This window comes from Pleurodeles waltl, chromosome 1_1, assembly GCF_031143425.1.
Source record: "Pleurodeles waltl isolate 20211129_DDA chromosome 1_1, aPleWal1.hap1.20221129, whole genome shotgun sequence".
Classification (NCBI taxonomy): domain Eukaryota; kingdom Metazoa; phylum Chordata; class Amphibia; order Caudata; family Salamandridae; genus Pleurodeles; species Pleurodeles waltl.
The window spans coordinates 47,416,105-47,434,651 of NC_090436.1; the positions used below are offsets into that span (position 1 = coordinate 47,416,105).

Sequence of the window (18,547 nt, forward strand, 5' to 3'; positions counted from 1 at the left end):
ATGGATACAGTGGTGCCTGATGGCACAGGGCATCTTCTGACAGTGAACAGAGCCCTGGCTGTATCTTCTCGTTACAATTGACAGTGCACAGTTATAAAACCTTGACGCATTGGAGTTGACAAGAGAGCTCTCTCTAGGAGACCCATTCTGGTTTTAGTGGAGCACAAGACTCCAGTATGCCTTTTCACCTCTGCTTATCGAGCTCGAGCTCTGAAGATCATCAGGTACAGCACTGGAAGCTGCATCTTGAAATGCGGTGCGGTCTGAACTTTAACTACTTTAGGGATAATTAAAGAATCTCTTTTCTACATAACGTCTGAGGGTCAGAACCAGGGCCCGCAAATTGCATTAGATTAAAGGAGATGGGCAGATGTTAGGGCAATAAAAAAAAAATCCACCTCCGTGCACAACAATGCTCCAAGCTTTCAGGTTAGATGAAAAGAATTGCTTGAACCAACCCAGGGTTTGGGGTAGCTAAGAAAGTGGCCAAGATTACTTAAAGAACACCAAGGTAAAGGCATGAGTTGGCACTTGAGCTGATACAAAGAACAGGAAAGTACCAAAGTTTGTGAATACAAGTATCTTTTCATATATACTTTTTGAAGAGTTACCTTTGGTAGACACTTCCTGAAGCTGAAGAAACATCAGTACATCCTGATTCTTCTTTTTCCACAATCTGTTCTTTAATGAAAACGTTTTCATACGCATCTACCTTAAGCTGTACCTGTAGCACGTGATGCTTTGTGATGCCCCCTCTTTACAAAGTTACTCTGTAGACACTGATAAATCTCCTTTACTGAAGTAAATAAGATGTGACATGTTCAGCATAACTGATAGTTAAATATCTGTGAATGGTGAAATATCCCTTGCTAAGTTTCAAAGATGGTAAAGGAGAGATGTTGTTTACAAGAAGATAAGTACTGTATGTTCATATTCCATCACAATTGTATTTTGTAATTTTAAATCTCTTTACATTCAACAGGGAAAGGAGTTTTGAATGCACAAAATGATTATGAATAATGAAGATCGTACTTTAACTCTGCTAAACAACTGTCAGAAATGACAAGGACCAGTATGCAGGAAAACATAAGTGTAGTCAGCGACAGAGGAACTGACAGATCCTGGAAGAAGCTGTCAAGGGCAATTCAGTGGATGTAAGAGTATAAGCTGTGCACCTCCACGCCACAAGACTAAGAAATGACCTCTAGAAAATTAAGGCAACATCACTGATAAACCGCCTCCTGTATAAACCGGTGTCCAATATCAGCTTTGATCATGGGATCAGTATGATGCAGTTACAGCAGTGCTTTGCATCCTAAAATGAATACGGACCATCATTCAGTGCTCTACAGTAGGTGTATTATAAACTCTTTTTGGCTACACCATAGCAACCAGAGAAACACACAACAAAGTGGAGACAAACAACTGAAGTATAAAGGAAAAGAGTTCTGCTGTCTATAAAATGTAGTACAGTCCCACTTTGTACTGACCAGAAGGAAGAATAATCTTCACCTGCAAGTGTCAAAAACGTATCCAGTCTAAATGTACAATCACTTACAAAGAAGCCTGACACATATTTTGAGTGAGGCAAGTATTTAGTGACCATTGCACTTCAGTTTTACAATGGAAATCAAATGTCCTAAATATCAACATATACAGGAAATGTGAATAATACACCGGCTTTATCAACCATGTTGGCCCTTCAGGAAACAGTCAAGTGAGGAAATATATCTCCAACCCAGAGGCACTAACTAAGAAAGAAGAATCCTACACATGCAGTGAAATCTTTACTTTTTCATCACCATTAAAGCTCCCTCAGCAAGCACATACAGGAGAAAGACTGTTCTATTGCATGGATTGTGTGCAAAGCTTTAGTCATTTAGCACTTCAAAAGAGCATCAGCGAGCACACATATGGGAAAAGCCATTCAGATGCAGTGAATGTGGGAAGGACTTTAGTCTGTTATCAGACCTCCAAAGGCATCAGCAGACACATGGGGGAAAAACCATACCATTGCAATGAATGTGTAAAGAGCTTTAGTCGATTATCACACCTCCAAAGACATAAGCTAACACACACAGGGGAAAAACTGTACCATTGCATTGAATGTTTGAAGCAATTTAGTCAGTTATCACACCTTCAAGTACATCAGAGAATACACATGGGGAAAAAAACATACCATTGCAATGTATGTTTGCAGCAATTTAGTCGGTTATCACAGGTACAAAGACATCAGCAAACACACACAGGGGAAAAACCATACCGTTGCATTGAATGTGGAAGTAGTTTTAGTAAATCTTCCACATTAAGGAATCATCAGCGAACTCACACAGGTGAAAAACCATTCAAGTGCAATGAATGTTTGAAGAGTTTTTGTCAATTATCAAACTTACAGTATCACCAGCGAACACACACAGGAGAAAAACCATACCATTGCAATGAATGTACAAAGAGCTTTAGTCGGTTATCACACCTCCAAGTTCATCAGCGAACACACACAGGGGAAAAACCATTCGAGTGCAATGAATGTGTGAAGAGTTTTTGTCAATTATCAATCCTACAAAGACATCAGCGAACACACACAGGGGAAAAACCATTCAAGTGCAGTGCATGTATGAAGAGCTTTAGTCAGTTATCAAACCTACAATGTCATCAACGAACACACACAGGGGAAAAACCATACCATTGTAGTGAATGTGGGAAGAGCTTTAGTCTGTTAACACACCTTGAAAGACATTATCAAACACACACAGGAGAAAAACCATACCAATGCAGTGATTGTTTGAAACAATTTAGTCGGTTATCACACCTTCAAAGGCATCAGCGAACACACACAGGAAGAACCATACCATTCCAGTGAATGTGGAAGTAGTTTTCATGTTTCAATGTTAAAGACTCCTCAGCAAGTACACATAGGGGAAAAGCAATTAAAGAGCAGTGAATGTGGGAAGAACTGTAGTCGATTGTCGTGCCCACAAAACCATCAATGAATTCCAGAAAATGATAAAATTACATTTACGTGGGGCATGTTAATGCCAGAGGATAAAAAAAAAGTAGATTATATAACACCTGACCACCAGAAAAAATAAAAACATATTTCCAAAATAATTAAGCTGTCTGTTCTCAGCGATTGTTCTTCTCTGCACAAATAAGAAAAAAGACATGAAATAGCTGGAAACACTTGGGGACTTTAGGAAACAGTGTTGGTTTTTATTTGCTAAAATAAACTTATAAAGACTTATAGACAAAAACATCCAAACACACCAGATCAGGCTACCTGTAGAAGCAACACTATTAACAATGCCTGGGTGTTCATCTATCTTTAGCAGTTAGTGATAAAACCCATAAACCCAACACACTCAAACCGGCTTAACAAGATCACATTACAGAATATTCACGTTGGAGAATAATCATTTTATGCAACATTCATGATTCTGTGACAGTGGCCAGAGAACAGTGTCCAAAAGTAGAATTGAAAGTAGGAATATGTGAGCTGTAACTGTCTGTTAATACTTGCAGAGCATGTTATTCTCCCCTCACCCCAAAGCCCTGACATGGGAGGAGTGATCACATGCTTCTGCAAATGCACACACCACAGTGGCACTTAACCAGATGTATATGTAAATATATTTTATGAATATCTTATTTGTAGACCATTTTAGGAGCTAAATTTGAGAATCATCGACTCCCCGATATACATTTCTGGAACTTTGACACTGGAAAAGAAATCTGAATTCAGCAGAAAAGGAACATCAGTCATATTCGGGCTTGACCTAAATGATATTCAGGCTTGTGTTTCCAAGCATGAAGGAACCCTCATTTTATATAAATGCCTCTGGTGAATAGAAGGACTTATAAAGTATGTGCTGCTTCGTGAGAAAATAGGGAAAGTCTGTGATGAAGATGAGGCTTCCTCAGACCACAAATGCCACTGACCCATCATTCCGAATCATCTTGAAATGACCTGTCTGTTGCTGGAACACTCAATACTGCTGTGACACAATGCTGGTGTGATTTTACAGAAACATTCTGGTCCTGCTGCACTATCTTCCACGCAACAGAAAGCAGCATGAACAATTGTAGTCAAGCACTGCTTGAATGATGGAAAACTGTGATTGTCTAGTTTTACAAGGCGCTCACAAATGACGTCATCGACGGCTGTCACGCTAAGAATGCCCGTTCTGCGTGACGCTCAGCCTTGCTGAAAGGCGACCAGCGATGTTTAACATAAGATGCGTAGTGGGGGTAGACAATGCGGTACAAACCACACTGGTATCTCGTGCACGATGTGTGTTTTTATGTTGGGTACATCAGCCCATACACCACTTTCCCTCTTCCTTTCACTGGATGACACGCAGGGTCGGCTCTAGGGCACCGCACCGGCTGCTGACTTCAGGCGGGTGCGCCGTGCTTGCGGGTATATTATGGTTTTAAAAGCACCTGCTGCGGCACTCCTTGCCTCCAGATTTTTTCAGGCAACAATAAATATCTCAGGATAACTTTGGTGATTAATATCCTGCCTGAGAACAGATCGGATTCTCTAGTTGATTTTAAGGTAGCACAGAAGGTTATTGTGCCTGCTGCAAAGAACGTGTACCAGGCAGATTCAGTGCATATAATGCAAACAGGATAGTGGGTTACTAGAGCTGTCTTTTTGTTACTTGCAGTTTATAAAGTAAAATCCTAATATAGAACAGTAAGCTATTAACTGTCATCAAAGAAATGTCAGCATACTCCAAGGTATATATTAGAGCATTATGATTTTCCCCCAGTCTTTCATTATCCTAATGTTGCAAAACGGGTTAATTTGGGGAGAAATCAATTCTTATTATTAAAGAGAATCTCCAACCATGGTGTTAGTTTTTAATTCTGAGTTTGTACTTCTCCAGACCAAAAACTCAAACTATACAGCCTACCAGTATGGACGACATGTGAATCCTACACCCTGTAGTCCTCTGTCTTATGTAACATTTCTTATATACTGATTTATACACCTATGATTGATTGTCTCTGTGTAATGTGTGTGCAATGTAAAGTGCTCTGACACCCTACACTGGTATGAGTGGCACTATAAAACTAATTCAATGTATCTGACAGAGTATGGTACAACTCCTTCCTATAACTTCCTTCTCCTTTACGGACCACCACCTAGCAATGCAACATTCCAAAACACATTTCTAGACACAGTTACACACCTTATAACACTACACTCCAACCTATGCATTCTTGGTTACCTAAACATATGGTTTGAGAAACTCAATATGCCCCATCCAAAAACTATCATCACTGGTCTGTACACAGTGAACCTGCATCAGACCATCCACAAACCCGCACACATCGCTGGACACATTCTAGATGTCAGTTTTGCCAATCCACAACTAGTTACCTTTCAAATGATTACTCCAGTCACATGGCCAGACCACCATCTGCCAGCTTTCCAACATAAACCACCACTAAGAAACACACATAAGACTACCTTATATGCATCCACCTAGTAATCGTGGAACAAACTACATTTTGAATACTTAAAAGCACAACTAACATCCAACACAGATGTAAGCACAATAAATTCAGTTTAAAAATTGTATGAGTGGCTACAGGAAGCTTTTGACATCCTAATACTACTCAGAACAACGGATAGGACAAAAGAAAAAAAGGCACCTTGGAGAAATACAGAACTAAAAAGAGATAAAACAACAAATTTGAAAGCTGCAACACACCCAGCTCAAAACAAACATCAATCAAGACAAACTTCACCTATAGAAACTTAACAGAATATACAAGTCAACAACCAAAAAAGCTAAAAAAGGTACTATTCAATCAGAATTCAAAATGCGAAATACACAAATAAAGAATTTTATAAAATTCTCACCGAATTTAATAAACCTAAAAGCACAGAAGGAACTAATCCAATTACTCAAACATTCACTGACAAACTAGCAAATCATTGAACAACCAAAGCAGACACTCTGGACTCCTATTTAAAATAAAGAAAAACCACCAGCACCAACCCATTTCCAAAAATATCCTCCTCAAGTAGGTTAACCCAGCCTCTGCATTTCTTTAAACAAATATCACAAAGTCAATGTATGGATCTGGATCTGGTCAAAGTAAGCAGGCCAGCGGTCCGCCCTTCTGACCGCTGGCTACCATAAATCTTCACAAACATTCTCTTAACTACCTTAGATGCTACAATAGTAGGAAGATTCATCAATAACTCTTTAGCTACAGGAATCTTTCCTGTAGACCTATAAAAAAGCATAGATATGCCCATCATTAAAGAAAACAAGCCTGGACCCACATGATCCCAACAACTACAGACCAGTTACAAAAGGTCCTTTTCTGGGCAAACTGATAGAAGGTGTAGCATTCTCCCAGATGTCACAATTCACTGAAGATAACTCTATTTTCAGACTACCAAACAGGATTCCACCCAGGAAGAGGCACCACCTGGGATGACCTTAAAAACACTGTAGATCACAACAGGTTCACTGCACTACTTTTCTTGGACCTCTCTGCTGCCTTCGACACAGTTGACCATGACACTTTAATACAAAGACACTATGAAGCAGGCATAGAGGGGACTCGTCTCAAATGGATCACATTCCACCTTCAGAACAGAACAAATGTAGTCTTTATTCCCCCTTTCTCATCAAAACCGTACTTCACAAAAGAAGGGGTCCCTCAAGGTTCTATCTTCTCATCCAGGCTTTTCAACATCTACACTTTGGGCCAGATGTAAGAAGGCTTTTGCACCTCGCAAACGGCGAAAAACGCCGTTTGCGAGGCGCAAAAGCCCTTACGCGATGCTGAAATACATTTTGCAAGTCGGTACCGACTCACAAAATGTGTTTCAGACTCGCAAATAGGAAGGGGTGTTCCCTACCTATTTGCAAGTCACACGGCGATGTAGAGTTGATTTGTGACCGCGAAAGCGGTCGCAAATCTACTCGCAGTTACCATCCACTTGAAGTGGATGGTAACTCATTCGCAAACGGGAAGGGGACCCCATGGACCCGTTCCCCTTCAGGGAGGGGGAAATCGTATCGCCCGACGCCCGAGCCATGTTGATTGTCACAACGGGCTATAAGATTTAATGTCTATTTTGTCCGACGGACAAGTAGACATTAAATCAATATCTGTGGGCGCTGCCTCGGGCTTTGTCAGTTTGCACTCCCCTCCCCCGCGGCAACGCACTTGAAAAATCTATGGCCCCGCCCCCTCCAAACACTCCGTGGCGGGTAAATTGGAGAGTGGCTGGAGCCTTCCAACGTTTCCTGCGGAATCGGAGGTGAGCTGGGGAGCACGCGGCCGGTGTGCAGCCAGTCGGGGCTTTCCCCCGGGATCAGCGACTAGAAGCCTACTCCTCCAGCCCTGCCGGGCTGTGGGGAGCGGACGCTGGGCAGCGAGAGGGCGCTGCCTCCTTCCTTCTCTCCTGCTCCGGAGCAGTGGCAGAGGGCGCCGGACCGAGCTCCCGCAGCAGGTAGGTCTCTGTGATTTTCTTGTTACCTCGCAGTGGCAGGCGGTCGTGTCCCTCATCCTTCTCTCGCAGCAGCCTGTCACGCTTGCAGAAGCCCCTCTGCCCTCTCCGCCCTGTGCAATGCCTGCCCGGGACTCAGTTTCGTCCAGGGTCACCGAGGCAGGTTCTAATTTTGACAGCCAGCCCCCCGTTGGCACGCGCACGGCGCAGGCTCCTGCGCTCCCAGTGCCTGGGGACAGGGGCTGCTGGTCAAAGAAAACAAAATTCTCAGCGTGGGGCCCCTTTGAAGACTTTTTGTAACTGACCAGCACTTGGAAGGATGGGTGGACCAGCCTTGTTCATATGAAATATGTTGCCTGGCCCCGTTCACAACACGTTCGTAAATATAAGAGATATATGTAAAGGACATGACTAGAGAAAATCATCGCAATTGACTGATTATTCTATTTTTGTGGGAAAGTAAGGGGGGTGATTTCCTGGGATTTTGACCCGGTAAGCACAGCAGTCTGTTTTGTACTCTTAAGAATTCACAACATGAATTTAACCGGGTAAGGGGCGAACTGATTGAAAAAAAAAACGACGACTTCGAGCTGGAAGTACCGCATGTATTCTGTATTTGTACAGAGATTCCAAGCTTTCCCAAGCTTACCGTGTCCGGGAGCGTAACTCATCCACTCATTTTACTTTTGGTATATCTACTCCAACGAATATAGGCAGGCATGCGAGTTCCATGTTATCTTTAAGTGAGAGCGTTATTGAATGAGACTACTGTCTGCAGGCTTACATTGATCGATGCAATGAATATGCTTTCTTGTGCAGGGCATGCGGTGGAAGACCAGAAAATTGAGCTTATGGGAATGTATATGTTTTGTGCAGGATAACATAGCTTGTTAGAACAAAGAAGCTGTGATTAAAACCTTGGCCCCCGTCCTGCTGATGTGCTTCAAAGTAATTTTAAATAACGTCCCACAGACTCCCTGCTGCTAAACAGGAAACTTTAACATTTATTATAGCAATCAGAGACTTTTTAGAATTCAACAGAATGGTCACTGCTGTTGTTCGTTGGCCTTGGCTTCTAATGCTTAAATTCTGCAAAACATGGCAATCCGTCATAATTGCTTAATGGAACTCTAACCATGTTTCGCACAGTAAAATGGTCAGTGTATATTGATAGTTGAGCAATTAAAAATTGTGACGTGGGTTAGAAACTATGGAGATTATGGTACAGACAAGTGACAGGAAGCGTTAGGTGCTTTTAGAAACTGATTTTACTTTTCCTGTGTTTTTTTTAAAGCACTTTATCTGGCTGCTATACCAGTCTACAATTAGTTTTTCTCAACATTTCAAGTCGTTTTTTCCAATTCGAAGTAAATCACCTTTTTCCCCAGAAAAGTAGTAATCTACAAGTGGATAAAGCCCACAATTTAATTAATATAATTGATGTTTTAAATATTCCAAAGTGCTCATGACGAAGAATGTAGTTAGGCTGAAGGTGCCACACATAACGTGGGTTAGCTAGACATTCAAAATGGTGTGTTTCATTATACAGATTTGCAAGAAAAAGAAATATCACGTTTGCAATTGGTGTTTGTAAAATTTCATAAAACGTCTGCGCTACAGAGAACAACAAATTTTAATGCAGGACTGGGGGCAGGTACTTTCGACTGGAATCCTTGCCCCTTCCCTCCTAAAACTGCCGGCCAGCCACTGGCGCTGGGGCTGCGCCCTTCTGAAATTCCTACTGCTCTACTGCAAAAAATATTAAATACATGTATTTTATTGAGAGATACGGTTGTATCGCTAAATAAATCCATGTAATTAAGTCTGTGCTGCTTGTGCCAGGCTGTCTGCCCTGCCTCACTTTGAACAAGGAGCCAGAAGTCAGGCAGTAAGTCAACTTTCTGCAATGTGACACACAACGCAGGGCTTACCTTGCTAACTCCCTTTTTGTGCCATGGGAGTCTGTAGTGATATCACTGCAGGCCAGTGATGCTGCTGGTGTCATGGGTTTGGGCATTTAGGCTGCATCCCTGCGTGAGGCCAGCCGTCAGTCATCCATAGGCATAGATCCCCCCCTTTCCCATTTATCACATGGTAGGACTGGCCGTGAGCCCATGAGATTCAGGCCCAGTTTTTTTAACACTAGTTCAGTGCAAACTTAACTCCTTATTTATATTTAAAATATCGGTCATAATAATAGTCATGGTTTAAGTGTGTGAACCTAGCTTGTGTCAATGAGATGCAAGGTTGGCGTTCCCGCCCAAAAATGACTCTAGGGCCCTAATGCCTTATTTATCCTCCTGTGCAAAGATGGTGCACAGGAGGGAGGTAGGACTAAATAATGGCGCTAAGACTGCTTAGCGGCAATATTTAACGCCTGGGTCTAGGCAGGAGTTAGGGGGCCTGTGGACCCATTTCGATGGTCAAACACCATGAAAAGAGCACACTGGTGCCTGCCCCAGGTACACCCCCACCCACACCAGGGGGTCCCCACAGGATGGGGGAAACCATTCCAGGTAAGTAGAGGTAGGTATTTTGCTTTTATTTTAATTTTAATTTTATTCTTTTAATGCCATTGCGGTTCCTGACCAGTAAAACAAATACCATTACATTGTCTAAATCATCATTGTCAATACAGCATTAATAAAACAAATTCAAGGTGTACATATTTCTTTTTTCTACTTTGATCGAGGTGTGCCTGCAGCTTTAGGACCAACAAGCAGGGCTCCCCACACTGCACAGCCCTTGTGCAAAACCCCAGCTCCAGGAGTGCTTTATACCTTGAAAATGCCCTCCAGGGGCACTAAAGTAACTCCCTGGGAGACTTAAGGCTACCTTTAAGCACAACATCTGAAAGTGCGTCTGCACCTATGGTAGGCCCCCCTGCACATACTCTAAAACTGTTGATTCTAACATTGCCCACTTGTGGAGCACCACAAGGAGAAATAATATGGAAATTTCACCCCATGCAAGGGCTTATATGGCTTCCCTCAGCCTCAGAGGTGAATGTATTGTGATACAATACTTTTTTGGAAATCCCAGATGCCCCTGCACTTGATGGGGTACCCTGCAATTGTGATCCCTCACCCCATGACCACCTTCGATTCCCTCACTACCACCCAGCCCCTCATCTTTCCAATGCCCTCTTTCACATGCATTAATTTGTTTGAAAGCACTTGTAAAGGCTCTGACTTTACTTATCAACTTAACTATCACATAAGATATAAATCTGTTCTTTGCAGCAGGCACCCTGTACGCTAACTTTATGGCTGCCACTAGAGAAAACTCCCCTCTCTCTCCCTAGCAGGAACATTGATCACAAGAGGTATCTTTCTTAAGCAGTCAATTATACATAATTTCTAATGGTTTATTGAATTTTTGTTATGGTAACATGGATGGTAGATTTGAATCCCATTTAGGTAAGCTTGTCATTTCCAAAGCCCAAATCCTTGTTCTTAGTGTAAATATTTTCTTGGTTTCTAGGTCTACTGTGCAGCCAGTGTAGTACTATACTCCGTGTGTTCACAACTTGGCAGGAAATCACTACGAACCATAGCAGCATAGCTTCATTGCAGCAGGCTGCCTCAGGCACTTGTTCTCAGAGAGTTTGGAAATCTGTTTCTAGGTTTATTGGAGTCACCTATGTGAAAGGCTTGTCACAACTGGCTCTACATTTCTGGACTGTGAGTATAAAACTGAATCAAGTAGTCTCAGACTTGATCACTTTGTCCTGTTGATAGAAAATATGTCTCAGCAAAGTCTTTTCAACTTTGGTTTCAAAAGAAGTAAAGACACTGATAAAGAAAAGCCAGGGGAAGGAAATCAAAAAGAACCAACTGAGATTCCGTGTTGTACCACCCCACATAATCCTAACCTAAACAAGAACAAAAAGTACGATGCTGAAAAAAGAAAACAAGTTTTTCAGTCTCACTGGGTGGAATCTTGGCCATGGCTAGCCCTGAAGGAAAGCCAGGAAGGAGAAGGACCAAAAATGTACTGCACTATTTGCCAAAAATATCCTACTGTAGCAGTCAGCTATTCAGGTTCAGGTAGAAATGCATTCTTAAGTGGATGTGACCAGTTGCGCATTGAACCAATTAGAGCTCATGAAACTAGCAAGGCACATATGACATGTGTTTCATGGCACCGCCAGGAAATTAAAGAAATGGCGTTGCAGTCTCAGACTCTTAGAGCGAGTACCTCAAATTCCAGTCCCCCTACAGAGCAGCCCCTCATCATGAAAGCACTGCAAAAGCTGAAGGAGAGAGAAAGAAAGAAACTGACCATCTTGTTTAACAATGCTTACCTAATAGCAAAACAAGGTAAGCCACTCTCAGACATGGTAAACATATGTAGAGCTATGAAGAAAGCTGGTGTGGATATAGGAGAAAATTATACAAACCGTGAAAAGGCCTCAGAGTTCATAAGATGTGAGGCAGATATACTTCGACAGGACATCCAAAAAATTGTTTCAAATTCTCGCTTCATTTGCATTATCGCAGACGGAAGCACAGATAATGCCATCATTGAACAGGAAACCGTGCTGGTGAGAGTAGTCAGTGATGGGAAGCCCTACACTCTATTTGCAGATCTTGTTCCACTTGAACATGCACATGCTCGCGGTGTCCTGGATGGTATAGCTAAAGGAATCCAAAGGTTATCTTTGGATTTAGTAGGCATGAGGTCCACAGAATATCCAGGCCCATCACTAATAGCTGTCAATTTTTATGGTGCTGCAGTAATGATGGGATCTAAGGGAGGAGTTGCAGCACTTCTAAAGAAAGACATTCCTTTTCTTCTACCGTTCCACTGTGTAGCTCACAAACTTCAGCTTGGGATTCTAGACGCTGTAAAATCCAAACCCTCTATTTGTCAGTTTGAAGAAACTTTGAAATGGATTTTCAAATTTTACTGGTACAGTCCTAAGAGGCGACGAGATGCCAAAGAAATTTCACGAATAATTGATGAAAACTTTGCACATTTCACTGATATTAAACAGATTGGATGGGTATCCAGCAAAACCCGAGCTTTGGCAGCCATGCAACAAAACCTGCAGACTGTGGTTCTACACCTGGGACAGGTTGCAGCTGGGAGCGATGATTCTGCTGCTAAGGCAAAAAAGTACCTCTCAATTGTAACGAGCTTTACATTTATAAAAAACCTTTACAGCCTGAGAGATGTTCTGAAGCCAGTGTCTAAGCTTTCTGAATTCTTTCAGTCTAATGAACTGCTTTTATTGCATGTTCCACCTGCTGTAGAGAGGTGTGCATTGACCCTAGTAGGCCTTAAGAGTGAGTTGGGTGAATACATGCAGCAGTTTAAAAAACTGTACCACCCCGAAGAAAAAAAGTTTGGAAACATTTCTACTGATGGCTGGGAAATAAGGTTATCAGGCTGCTGTCCACCAGCAGCAACAATCCAAAGTGACAGTGAGTTCATTGACAGTGTAGTTAAGTATATTGATGAGAGGTTTGCAAATTTTAATTCCATGCCAGTTCAAGGATGTCAGGCATTTGATTATACACTATGGCCAGAGAGTAGAGAGGAACTGTATAAATATGGGATCTCTGATATTGAGGCAATTGTTCAACATTTTGAAGTACTTTTCACCACAGACGAGCGGTTGGCAATTGTAGAGGAGTTTTGTGGACTTAAAACCCATATGAAAAGCTTTCAGAGCAAAGGCATTCCTGTATTGCCTGCATACTCCACCCTGCTAGCAACAAAACCTCCTACGTTAACTAATATATTAAAGCTTGTGGAGATGATGTTCACATTTAGTGTGTCTACAGCAGAAGCGGAACGTGTGTTTTCTGCAATGAATGTCATTAAGAACCCACTAAGAACACGGTTAAATCAAGATATTCTCCAAGATCTAATGCTTCTTAAAATAGAAGGGCCCAACTTTGAGGAATATGATCCCAGCAGAGCTATTGATCTCTGGCTTACAACAGGAGGCACAAAGCATGTGTGCGGACATAAGAGGCCACATCTATCATAACTACTGAAGTATTGTCAACAATGAGTCTTAGAGCAGCTTGCCATGCAAGATCATTTACTGCTGTATTCCTATACAATTTCTATACTTTTGGACAATAGGGATAATGTAACAGCTTTTCAAGTTTTTCTTTAGCATGATTACAAACCACTGAATAGTTATTGGTTTAATAAAACAAAATAAAAACATTACATGTTTCTGTGTCAGCCCTTATAATTGATGTAGGTGGGACAAGTGGATTTTTCAGGACATGTAGATCTCATTAGCATTTTGTCCCTTGGCCAAGTAGATTATTTTAAAAATTCCACACCCCTGCCCTTTGTGAATGCTCACAATAATATTTTTTCAGAGCAGGCAGTGGTCCTATGGACCACTGCCTGCTCTGAAAAAAAACGAAACAAAAAGGTTTCGGTATTTTTTCTATTTGCAGCTCGTTTTCCTTTAAGGAAAACGGGCTGCAAAGAGAAAAAAAAAACTGCTTTATTGCAAAGCAGTCACGGACATGGAGGTCTGCTATCTCCAGCAGGCCACCATCCCCGTGAGTGCCTAGACTCGCTATGGGGTCGCAAACTGCGACCCACTTCATAAATATTTATGAGGTGGGTCTTTGCTGCCCCATAGCGAGTTGCAGAAGGTGTCTGAGACACCTTTCTGCATAACATTTTGCGAGGTGCAAATTGCAAGTCGCTGGGACTCGCAATTTGCACCTCGCAAAATGTTTTCTACCTACATCTGGCCCTAAGTTATTACTGACAATAATCAATGAGTTACAGCTCACATGCTATAACTATGCAATGACTGTAGGAAAGTACCCACTTTGTTGGCATGCTATCCCAAATTTCTGCCTGATGTCAGTGTGTTTGATTGTGTTCACTGGGATCCTGCTAACCAGAACCCCAGTGATTATGCTCTCTCTCCTCCAAATGTTGTCAGTGCATACTGGTAACCCAGTATTTCACCCAAACTTGGCATACTGGTCACCCCTTATAAGGCCCCTAGTATATGGTACCTAGGTACCCAGGGCACTGGGGTTCCAGGGGATCCCTATGGGCTGCAGCATTTCTTTTGCCAACCATAGGGAGCCCATGCAAAGGCTTCTACAGGACTGCCAGTGCAGCCTCTGTGAAATGGTGCACGTGCCCTTTCACTGCCATTTACACTGCACCAGGTCACTTATAAGTCACCCATATGTCAGGCCTTTCAACCCTGAAGGCTGGGTGCAGAGTACCTTTGTATGAGGGTACTCCTGCACTAGCAGAGGTACCCCCATGTCATCCAGGGCCATTTTCCTGGACTTCATGAGTGCAGGGACGCCATTTTACGCATGCACTGTACATAGGTCACTACCTATGTACAGCTTCACAATGGTATCTCCGAATATGGCCACGTTTGGTATCAAAATTGTTGGACTCATACCCTAAGGCTTTTGCAAGCATTGGTTGTATGATTCCATGCACCCTGGGGGCTCCTTAGAGGACCCCCAGTACTGCCATTACAGCCTTCTGAGGTTTTCCAGGCAGCCCCAGCAGCTGTCACCTCTCAGACAGGTTTCTGCCCTCTTGTTGCTTGAGCAGCTCAGGCCCAGGAAGGCAGAACAAAGGATTTCCTTTGGGAGAGGGATGTTACACCCTCTCCCCTTGGAAATAGGTGTTACAGGCATGGGAGGGGTAGCCTCCCAGAGCCTCTGGAAATGCTTTGAAGGGTACAGATGGTGCCCTCCTTGCATAATCTAGTCTACACCAGTTCAGGGACCCCCAGTCCCTGCTCTGGTGTGAAACGGGACAAAGGAATGGGGAGTGGCCACTCCCCTGTCCATCATCACCCCAAGGGGGGTGCTCAGAGCTCCTCCAGACGGTCCCTGGGTTTTGCCACCTTGGATTCCAAGGTGGTAGGGAACTCTGGGAGCATCTGAGTGGCTAGTGCCAGTAGGTGACTTCAGAGCCCTCCCCTGATAGGTTCTTACCTGTGTAGCTGACCAATCCCACTTTCAAGGCTATTTAGGGTCTCTCCTCTAGGTGTTTTCTCAGATTCAGATTGCAAGACTCCAGCAGAAATCCTCTGCATTCTTTACTTCACCTTCTTACCGAAGAAACTGCATCTGGACTCTCCAGAAACTCTACAGCTGCAACAAAGAAGCAAAGATGACTTCTGCAACATTGTATCTTCAGCTCCTGCCAGCAACTGCAACTGTTTCCCGGTCGTGCATCCTCAGAGGACAGCCAGTCTTCAGCCTGCACCAGAAGAACAAAGGAATCTCCCTTGAAGTGAAGGAGTCACTTCCCTGCTTCAGCAGGCACCCCTCTGCAGTGATGACTGGTGGCTCGAGTCCCTTCACCTGAAGAAGTGTGTAGATGCAGCAACACAGGTGTTGGACTGAAGTGGTCCCGACGTCCAACTGTCCAACTTTAGTGGAAGTAAGAGCTTGCCTCCCCACGCAAGACAGTACTCCCGTGCACCGCGTGTTTTGCAGTTGCCAAGGCTTGTTGCCATCTTTCCACATAGTTCTTCATGCACTGTGCAGCTCTGACCCCCAGCACTCCTTCCTGCGACGCACAGCCTCCTGCGTGGTTCTCCGGCAGCGTGGAATCCATTTGTGTAATGCTGCATGGGCCTCCTTTTGCACCTTCTTTGACTTGGCTGTGGGACTCCTGTGCACACTGCCTGGTCTTCTGAGGGCTTTCTGAGTTGCTGAGAGCCCCCTATGTCTCCCCCTCCTGGGTAGAGGCCACTGGTTCCCTCCTTGTCCCAGGCAGCACCATTTCCGCAAACAGCGAGCTTTGCGTGTGCCAAGGCTTGTTGGCGGAGTCCAGCAATGCAAAGCAGACTGCAATCATCCATCCGGCGTGGGACATCTTCTGCACCAACTAGGAACCCGCATCTGTCTTCTTGGGTGCAGTACTGACTGTTCTTCACCGGTGGTTCTTCTTTTGCACCTTCATCTGGGTTAGCAGAGGCTCCTGTTCTCCCTGGACTCTTCAGGGCTTCTTGGACTTGGTCCCCTTCTTCCACAGGTCTTCAGGTCCAGGAATCCCTCGTTGGTGTCTTGCAGTCTCTTCTGGTTCTTACATAATTCCCTTTCTCATGTTCTTGTATGTTCTAAGAAAGTTACTGTGATTTACTCCTGCTTTCCTAGGCTCTGGGGTGGGTTCTATTACGCACCTTTGGTGTTTTCTAATACTTACAGTGCCCCTCTACACACTACACTTGCCTAGGTGGGAAAGCAACTTTCTCCTTCCACCTTCTTAGTATATGGTTTGTGTTCCCCCAGGCCCATTTCTAACTTTTGTGATTTTCACTATTTGCACTGTTTTCTAATTGTTTTTACAGCTATTTCTGCATACTAGTGTATATAATGTGTGCATTACTTACCTCCTAAGGGAGTATAGTCTCTATGGCATTTTTGGCATTTGTGTCACCAAAATAAAGGACCTTTATTTTTGTAACACTGAGTATTTTCTTTCATATGTGTGAGTACTGTGTGACTATAGCGGTATTGCATGAGCAGGCCTGGGCTGCTCATCCACACTACCCCTGGAGCGCCTGGCTTCTAGATACTGACTACATTTCACTAATAAGGGATAACTGGACCTGATATAAGGTGTAAGTATCTTAGTACTACAAACCAGGCCAGCCTCCTACATTGGTGGTGCAGCGGTGGGATTAGTACTTGCAATTGCCTTATCACTCTGGCACCAGTGCTTTGCACAGAAAATAATACTCTGTACCTACAGCTATACATACATATACCCAGTTACAGGGTCTAGTCTCTTACCTTCCTTTCTAAGAGACTAGAAGTTAGGTAGGGTAGGTTTCTCCTTGCACTACACTAACACACTGCATCATGTCTACTGATGGGCCTAGCTCTGAGGTCATGGGTACTCCCTATGAGGGCATGACCTTCAAAGAACTGAAGGGGCTTTGCTCAGAGAGAAGCTTAAATGTAGGGAAGAACCCTAACAAAACGTTTCTTCTGAGCCTCCTTATTCAGGATGACCAGGAACATACTGGTAGCCAGAATGAGGAGGAGGAAGATTCCACACCCTTAGAGTCAGGGAATCATCCTGAGGATTCAGAGAAGGGCTCTTCCAAAGATCTTCTCCCTAAAAAACCTTCTAGTGTAACTGGCAGTGGGAGGAGTAGTCACAGGAGGGCTCCCTTTCCACCTAGAGGTCAGGTTACTAGGGTTAATAAAGTTAGGGAAAGATCTAACTCTGCCCACTCACATATTACCTCAGTTTCTGAGGGATCACATGGTTCAACTCCAGGTGCTGACTCCATAGATAGAGAGCTGAGGAAATTGAGACTGGAGGAGGCCAGACTGAGCCTGCAGCAGCAACAGCTAGCCCCAGATAGGGAGGCCTTGGCTATGGAGCGGGGAAGGCAGGGGTTGGGGTTAGTTCCCCATGGTGACAGCAGCAGTTTCAGGAGTTCCGGAGTTAGGGAGAACACCCTTGACTCCAGAAATCTGCACACAGTAGTTCACCCATACAAGGTGGGGGATGACATCTACAAGTGGTTTGCTGCCCTTGAGAGGGCCTGCAACGTTCAGAGGGTCCCTGAAGGGCAGTGGGATGCAATTCTGTGGTTGTCCTTTTCTGACAAGGAGACGGATAGACTTCTCATTGCCAGAGAAAAAGACTCAGACAACTACAGTATTCTTAAAACTGCACTCTTGGATGGATTTGGCTTAACCACTGAACAATACAGGATAAAGTTCACAGACCAGAAAAGACTTCACAAGAGTGGATAGACTTTATAGACCGCTCTGTGAAGGCTTTAGAAGGTTGATTACATGGCAGCAATGTGTCTTACTATGAGGGTCTATGTAATCTAATTCTGAGAGAGCATATTTTGAATTACACCAATACTTGGTAGACTCAGATATGACCTCTCCCCAAGAATTAGGAAAGAAGGCAGACAAATGGGTCAGAACAAGGGTAAGCAGGAAAGCTCATACAGGGGGTGACAAAGACATGAAGAAGGATGGCAAGTCTCATGACAAAGGTGGGGACAAAGATAAAAAAACAAGGAGTCTTCATCATGACTACAGAAATCCTCTGGGGTGGGTC

At 43.6% G+C, this 18,547-nt stretch overlaps 1 protein-coding gene and 1 pseudogene across 3 annotated transcripts in view; one reads left to right on the plus strand and one right to left on the minus strand.

Moving 5' to 3' along the window:
- Positions 1-4,853, plus strand: part of LOC138260522 (zinc finger protein 436-like) — a 65,783-nt gene extending 60,930 nt beyond the window's left edge. For all 3 annotated transcript variants that reach the window (XM_069209163.1, XM_069209178.1, XM_069209207.1), the window contains 2 exons: positions 983-2,725; positions 2,768-4,853. In XM_069209163.1, coding sequence (XP_069065264.1) covers positions 1,853-2,725; positions 2,768-2,860 — 966 coding nt within the window. In that variant the 5' untranslated portion in view covers positions 983-1,852 and the 3' untranslated portion in view covers positions 2,861-4,853. The remainder of the gene's footprint in view (positions 1-982; positions 2,726-2,767) is intronic.
- LOC138260798 (zinc finger protein 271-like) overlaps positions 1-18,547 on the minus strand; it is a 236,718-nt pseudogene that overhangs the window by 131,603 nt on the left and 86,568 nt on the right.